The sequence below is a fragment of the Neltuma alba genome, unplaced genomic scaffold, assembly GCF_004799145.2.
Source record: "Neltuma alba isolate B1F8T4 unplaced genomic scaffold, ASM479914v2 tig00010875_pilon, whole genome shotgun sequence".
In the NCBI taxonomy this organism is placed as follows: domain Eukaryota; kingdom Viridiplantae; phylum Streptophyta; class Magnoliopsida; order Fabales; family Fabaceae; genus Neltuma; species Neltuma alba.
This window is the reverse complement of record NW_021635666.1, coordinates 1,234,940-1,243,394: the sequence shown is the minus strand read 5'-3', so window position 1 is coordinate 1,243,394 and position 8,455 is coordinate 1,234,940. Positions and strand designations below refer to the sequence as shown.

At 36.3% G+C, this 8,455-nt stretch overlaps 1 protein-coding gene across 1 annotated transcript; it reads left to right on the top strand.

Moving 5' to 3' along the window:
* The first annotated feature begins 201 nt into the window (after positions 1–201).
* On the top strand, positions 202–7,735 carry LOC114759608 (ABC transporter C family member 14-like). The gene is given in 12 exon segments (XM_028948816.1): positions 202–2,274; positions 2,766–3,086; positions 3,193–3,279; positions 3,363–4,001; positions 4,234–4,398; positions 4,502–4,796; positions 4,907–5,121; positions 5,850–6,155; positions 6,289–6,352; positions 6,455–6,616; positions 6,619–6,693; positions 7,387–7,735. Coding segments are annotated over 12 exon segments (4,503 nt in total). The 3' UTR covers positions 7,488–7,735.
* The last annotated feature ends 720 nt before the right edge of the window (positions 7,736–8,455 follow it).

Sequence of the window (8,455 nt, the reverse complement as noted above, 5' to 3'; positions counted from 1 at the left end):
TCTCTCCGTATTCTCTTTCTGTTATTTTTTCTTGTGAGTTTTCTTGTCAGAGTCGTTTTTCTAATCCCTGTTCATATCTTCTTCATATTCCTCATTATTCACTCTGGTTTGTTCGTTTTTGTCACAGAGAAACAAGGATCTATGAGGATATAGAAGATATCAAATACATTTGGTTTAAAGCTGAGATTTTTCCGCAGAAACATGCCTTTTTCTGCAAGCTGGATCACTTCCCTCTCTTGTTCTTCCCCTGGGAAACAAGTCCCAGGTGGTACGTTGACTCAATGGCTCGAATTTGTCTTCCTCTCTCCATGTCCTCAGAGAGCTCTCATGGCCGCCATTGATGTTTTACTCATCTTCGTACTCTTCGTGCTTGCCGTCAAGAAGCTCTGTTCCAGGTTCGCCTCTAATGGCAGAGAGTCAGCTTCTGAACTTGGCAAGCCCCTTATCAGACATAACAGAGATTTCATCAGAACAACAACGTGGTTTAAGCTAACTCTAATTGTGACGGTTGTTTTGACTATATCCTACGTTGTTGCGTGTGTTCTGGGATTTGTCAGAAACAACCAAGTCGATGGATTGTTTTGGTTAGTTCAAGCCGTGACTCATGCGATTGTTGCAATCTTAATCATTCATGAAAAGAGATTCCAAGCTGTTTCTCATCCTATTCCACTTCGAATCTTTTGGATTGTGAACTTCGTAGTCACTTGTTTGTTCGTAATTTCTGGGGTTGTTCGTTTGGTCTCTGTGGAAGAAACTGAAGCAGGCTATGACTTTAGGAATGATGATACTGTCTGTTTCATCTCCTTCCCTCTTTCTCTTTTTCTCTCTCTTGTTGCCATTAAAGGATCTACTGGGATCAGTTTCACACCCGAAACTGAATCGCTAATTGATGGGGAAACTCATATCAAATCGAACGTGACTGGTTTTGCCTCAGCTTCGTTGGCATCCAAAGCCTTCTGGCTATGGATAAATCCATTGTTGAGTAAAGGTTACAAGTCGCCTTTGAAGATTGATGAAGTCCCATCACTTTCTCCAGACCATAGAGCCGAAAGAATGTCAGTTTTGTTCGAACAGAAATGGCCTAAGCCACAAGAAAGATCGAAGCATCCTGTTCTAATCACACTTCTTCGATGCTTCTGGAAGGAAGTGGCATTCACTGCTTTCCTTGCTATTGTTCGACTCAGTGTTATGTTCGTAGGTCCAGTTCTTATCCAAAGCTTTGTTGATTTCACAGCGGGTAAGAGAAGCTCTGTTTATGAAGGGTACTACTTGGTGTTAATCCTTTTGGTTGCAAAATTCATAGAAGTTTTAGCCACTCATCATTTCAACTTCAACTCTCAGAAGCTAGGAATGCTTATCCGATGTTCTCTTATTACATCATTGTACAAGAAAGGGTTAAGGTTGTCTTGTTCGGCAAGACAAGACCATGGTATTGGAACTATTGTGAATTATATGGCTGTGGATGCACAACAACTTTCTGATATGATGTTGCAGCTTCATGCTGTGTGGATGATGCCATTTCAAGTTGGAATTGCCTTATTTCTGCTGTACAAATACTTAGGTGCTGCAGTCGTCACAGCCTTACTTGGAATTTTGTGTGTTCTTGTGTTTGTGGTATTTGGAACTCGAAGAAACAACCGTTTCCAGTTCAACGTGATGAAGAATCGCGATTCGCGAATGAAAGCTGTTAATGAGATGCTAAATTACATGAGAGTGATCAAGTTCCAAGCATGGGAAGAGCATTTCAATAAGAGGATTATGGGTTTTCGTGAATCAGAATTCAGCTGGCTTTCTAAGTTTATGTATTCAATTTCTGGGAATATTATTGTGATGTGGAGCACACCGTTGTTGATCTCAACTCTAACATTTGGGACAGCAATTTTGCTCAGAGTTCGACTTGATGCTGGCACGGTTTTCACCACAACAACAATCTTTAAAATATTGCAGGAACCTATTAGGACGTTCCCACAATCAATGATCTCTCTTTCACAAGCCATGATATCACTTGGGAGGTTGGATAGGTATATGATGAGCAAGGAATTATCAGACAATTCAGTTGAGAGACAGGAAGGCTGCGATGGACAAACTGCGGTAGAGGTGAAAGATGGCATCTTTAGCTGGGATGATGATGATAGTAAAACGGATTATGATTTGAAGAACATTAATTTGAACATCAGAAAAGGCGATCTCACCGCCATTGTTGGCACCGTCGGCTCAGGAAAATCTTCTCTCCTAGCATCAATTCTTGGGGAGATGCACAAGGTTTCTGGCAAGGTATTGTTTTCTTGATGAGAAGGAACCATGATGTTACAACTTTAATAGAGTTATCGATATATATTTGTGTGGCCAAAGCAAAAGGAAATAGGGAACTGAAAAGATTCTGTTATTGCGGAAAAAGTACATATAAATATACTTCTCCTGTTCTTAATATAGGACTTAATTTTTGAGTTGATTTTAGCCCTAAATATAAGATCTATTTCTCATATTTATTAGTTTTTTCTAAATTATTCTTATGAATAGTCCTTCAACCATGATCAAGTAAAAAGAGAGGGAGGATATTAATAAAGATGATTATGTTATTTGAGAAAAAACATGTCATATTTCTTATAATTAATTAATTTACCTAACTTTCTTAATTTAATCAAATTAGTTAAATAGGTCTTATATTGAGGATTGGAGGAATACGTCAAATGATCATATTAAATGCTGACAAGCCTAACAGAAAGTTAACAAATAATCAAATATTCTGTTATTGTTTGTGGTAGGTTCGAGTTTGTGGGAGTACAGCGTATGTAGCTCAAACATCATGGATTCAAAATGGGACGATTCAGGACAACATCCTGTATGGATTACCAATGGACAGACAGAAGTACAATGAAGTTGTGAGGGTTTGTTGTTTGGACAAGGACTTGGAAATGATGGAAGATGGGGATCAGACAGAGATTGGAGAGCGTGGCATCAACCTTAGTGGGGGACAGAAGCAGAGAATACAGCTTGCTAGGGCTGTATATCAAGACTGTGATATCTATCTTCTCGATGATGTCTTTAGCGCTGTCGATGCTCATACTGGCTCTGCAATATTCAAGGTAGGTATTCTCAAACTCAAGCTATTTTTTATTAGTCACTTGCTATATAAACATTCTTCTTGTTATGGCATTTTTCCAAGTTCAAATCCAATGACTTTTTAAACAGGAATGTGTTAGGGGAGCTCTAAAAGCCAAGACTATTATTCTTGTGACACACCAAGTAGACTTCCTGCATAATGTTGATCTTATAATGGTAAGTTTCTTTATTATTGTTTTCAACATTGAATTTGACTCAGAGAGGAATGAAAATATTGATATAATGTTTTGCTTTTAAAGGTGATGAGAGATGGAATGATAGTCGAATCGGGCAAGTATAATGATCTGTTAAATTCTGGACTGGATTTTGGAGATTTGGTTGCAGCACATGAGACTTCAATGGAACTTGTAGAGCAAGGTAAAGAGTTGCCTGGTGAAAATTCCCCAAGACCAGCCAAATCTCCCAGATCTCCAAAGCCAGCTTCTACTTTCAGAGAGACCAATGGTGAAAGCAATTCTCTTGACCAGCCCAAGACTGGCAAGGAAAATTCTAAACTCATCAAAGATGAAGAGAGGGAAACTGGCAAAGTGAGCCTGCATATTTATAAACTGTATTGTACTGAGGCTTATGGATGGTGGGGCATTACAGGAGTAATTCTAATTTCTTTGATATGGCAAGCATCTTTAATGGCTGGTGATTATTGGCTGGCATATGAAACCTCCGAAGAGCAAGCTCGAGTCTTTAACCCGTCTCTTTTTATCTCCATCTATGCCATTATTGCGGCAGTTTCAGTTGTTTTGGTGATATTTAGATCCTTCTCTGTCACCATCTTGGGGCTTAAGACAGCACAAATTTTCTTCTCTCAGATTCTTGATAGCATCCTTCATGCACCCATGTCTTTCTTTGATACCACGCCTTCTGGAAGAATCTTAAGTCGGGTAAGTACTCAAAGGTCAAGGATGCCATGTTACAAGCTAGTACTAAGAAAGAACCTAATCCATATGGATGTTGCAAAACCCCATAATCAATTTAAAAAAAAAAAAACTTTTTTGCGCTCTAGGAAATAATTCCTTTCACATCCTTATCTCATACAGCTTAAAATCACTTGAAAAAAAGCTAATCAAATCAAAACACTAGATATTTGTATTGACTTTAATTTTCCTTATGCAGGCATCCACTGATCAGACTAATGTTGATGTGTTTCTCCCATTCTTTTTGGGTATTGTGATTTCCATGTACATCACAGTACTTGGCATCTTCATTGTGACATGTCAGAATTCTTGGCCAACAGTTTTCTTGCTGATTCCTCTGATTTGGTTGAACATATGGTATCGGGTATGATATGATTGCCTTGTCAAATGGCGAATGTTCATTCCCAAACATGTGTGTATCATTTTTTTTTACCTTAATAACTTTGGTTCTATATTTAATCTTGCAGGGTTATTTCCTTTCTTCATCTCGTGAATTAACTCGGCTGGATTCAATAACAAAAGCACCTGTGATTCATCATTTCTCAGAAAGCATTTCTGGGGTCATGACAATTCGTGCATTCAGAAAGCAGAGGAGTTTTTGTGAAGAAAATGTTAAACGAGTGAATGAAAATCTGCGGATGGATTTCCACAACAATGGTTCCAATGAGTGGTTGGGTTTTCGCTTAGAATTGCTCGGAAGCTTGGTCTTTTGTATTTCCACTATGTTCATGATTATATTACCCAGCAATATCATAAAACCAGGTATTTTTAATCCTCTATTCGAGAAAAAGTTATAGACCAAAGATTTCTCTTTTCTCTCAAAATATTATTGAGATGATAGAGTAATTGGATCTTTTTGTTGCATGATGTAGAAAACGTTGGCTTATCCCTCTCTTATGGGTTGTCTCTGAATGCTGTGTTGTTCTGGGCCATATATATGAGTTGCTTCATTGAGAACAAAATGGTATCTGTGGAGAGGATTAAGCAGTTCACAAGAATTCCATCTGAAGCAGCATGGCGAATTAAAGATCGCCTGCCTCCTCCGAATTGGCCTGCCCATGGCAATGTTAACATCAAAGATTTGCAGGTAGCTTTTATATGACCAAACTGATTATATTTTACAATGAAATTTTGTTTACATTCTGATTACTGTCCTTATATTCAGTGTTATATGCTTAAAGCATGAACGTACATAAAGCTGACTTGATAAATATATGTTTTCTGACCCCAGAAAAAAAATATGTACATAAAGCTGACTTGATAAATATATGTTTTCTGACCCAAAAAAAATGTTATTTATAAAACAAGTTCTTAGTTTTGTTTGATATGCAATCTAGTCTTCAGGCATTGAAAACCATATCGGTCATTGAACTAGTTGAGACAGTGGTTCAATAGTTAGAGGTTCAATTATGATTGAACCAGGATTAACTCCATCATGATTAAAATAATATAATTTAATTAAAATATACAATAGTATTCATATATAATTTTGAAAAGAATACTTTTTAAATAAAAATGAATTAATTCATGAGTTAATTGAGCATTCATGTATAAATCATACATAATCCTATAAAACAAAGTTATTAAGGTGCTAATGTGAATGACTGTTATCTTTTGGCAACTTAGGATAATGTTTTTTAGGCTTTATTAAGGAGAAACTACAAATCCAATGCACCTGTTCAAAATTCTTGAGTGGATTGTCTAGGGGTGGGTTCATCAGTTTATCGGTCTGACCGGTCAACTCGACCGGCTAACTCGAATTGCATTTTAATGCTCTATTGTTTCCTATGGTAATGACTATTATCTGGCAAACAGGTTAGGTACCGTGCCAATACTCCTTTGGTTCTTAAAGGCCTCAACTTGAGCATTAGTGGGGGAGAGAAGATTGGCGTTGTTGGAAGAACAGGAAGTGGAAAATCTACTTTAATCCAAGTTTTCTTCAGGCTAGTAGAACCTTCAGGAGGCCGAATAATCATCGACGACATCGACATAACCGCATTAGGCCTCCACGATCTCAGGTCTCGTTTCGGAATCATCCCCCAGGAGCCTGTTCTTTTTGAGGGCACAGTTAGGAGCAACATTGATCCAACGGGTCAATATTCAGATGAGGACATATGGAAGGTGATTCAATCATCTAGTTTTCATCTTAATGCCCCGTATTTGAAACAAAACTCTTCTCACATACTTACCTCACATATTGTAAAATCATTTAAAATATGCTAATCGAACACCGTGTCTGCTTTCTTTGTTGCAGAGCTTGGAACGCTGTCAACTAAAAGATGCCGTGGCTTCCAAGCCAGAGAAACTGGACTCTTTAGGTTTGAAAGATTCATATGATTTTAGGAGTTCCTTCTAAATTTCACTTTTTCTTTTTTCCTTGAATTGATCATTAGGATTGTTGTGTTATTGAACTGTGACAGTGGTTGATAATGGGGAGAATTGGAGTGTGGGGCAGAGGCAGTTACTGTGTTTGGGGAGAGTGATGCTGAAGAGAAGCCGGCTATTGTTCTTGGATGAAGCAACGGCTTCTGTGGATTCACAAACTGATGCTGTGATTCAGAAGATCATCAGAGAGGACTTTGCAGCTGCACCATCATTAGCATTGCTCACAGAATTCCAACTGTCATGGACTGTGATAGGGTTCTCGTCATAGATGCAGGTATTCATTCATTCACAACACTTGACATTTTAACAAGTTTCTTAAAGCTTGGGGATCCTTGTGTCTTATAAAGGGTTAAATTGTTTGAAATTTTTCTGAGCTTAAAACGTCTACAAGTAATGGAAAATAACAGAGAAAGACTGTGAAAATTATAAATCCCAAATCAGGATTCGTTACAATATTTTCAATAGATTTTGACGACATTAACTTGCAAATAACAACAATTTTTATGAGAATTCTTGATTTAGGATTTTGTAAATTTTACCATTTTTTTTTCTGTTATTTTCCTTGCAAATAACTCCCATAACTTTTAAAACTTAATAATAAATCCCCCTAAACTCTCAAGTATGTGCAGATCATTCGGAACTATCAATTTTATAAATGTAAAAGTTCTTGTAAGGTTTTAAAGGCTGGGAAGGTTATTTACACGAGATAAAGTTCAAGTGAGTTTTGTGTCATTTAGTCTTTGTGAAGGGGAGATATGTAGTGAGCCCCAAGGGTCTTATAAGTCTAAAACCATTCATTTGTGTCTACATCTCTCCCCACTTTACATAAAGTCGAGATTCAAACTTAGTCTAACCTAACTACCATTAGATTAATTCTTGTTATAGTGGATATATATATATATATGTATATATATGAATGATTACATATAGCATAATCCTAAAGTTTGTTTGTGTTTCGTTATGATAGGGCGAGCGAAAGAATTTGATAAACCTTCCAAGTTGCTTCAGAGGCCATCATTATTTGGGGCATTGGTTCAAGAATATGCCAATCGCTCCTCAGAGCTCTGAATCATTGTTCAAGCTTTTCATAAGGGAAATGAAACCTCCTGCTAAAGAAGAGGCCTTTTGATTGATCCTGTGAATTGAAGAGTTGTAGGTAGTGACATTACAAGCAACTAAAAAATTAGCTAATTTTGAAGTGGAATTCTAATTGCATATGGATTATCTAATGCCATTTTCAGATGTTTTTAATTATAGCTTCAAGTGTTAAAACTGACGTCTTTGATAAATAAAAATTGAAATATACCTTTGGCATCTCTATGTGAGCTCTATATGTATGATGTATTACTTTCAGTTTTAAATACGAGATCAAGTCTGTAATGTAAATATAATTTCAAAAGTGGAATGAATGGAACATTCATATTTGTGATTTATGTACATTATATTACAAACTAGATTTTATATTTAGAAAAAAATTAACATGTAATTATGGCAAAAAGAAAAAGTTGGTCAAAATTTCTTGTGTTTTATGCTATCTCCAATCTTAAATAAAGATTTATTCTACAGTGTAATTTATATTATAATCCTCTTTGTAATATAAGTTATATTATAAAGTGAATTTTATATTTAGGGTGGGAGGTAGTGATTGAGACCACGTATATTTGAAACACTCTTTTATATACCATTGAGCTATCTTTTGATACGTTGTTAATCGTAAGATTTCATTTAATGACTTTATTAAGTATTCTATTTAGCCTTCTTTTATTCTTTTTCAGAGGACTCTATACTGTTTGATCAACTATTCTCATTGGTGTCTCTATAGGTCTTTTCGTGATGATTTTCTTATCAATAGTAGTCACTCCAACTTTTTCGCGTATATCTTCATTACAAATATTATTTTTTCTTATATGAATATATATTCATCTCAGCATTCTCATCTCAGCTATAGCTACTTTATGTTCATGTTGTTCTTTTAAAGCCCAACGCTTACTACCATATAGCATTACTGGTCTTAAAGTAGTGCGATAAAACTTTCC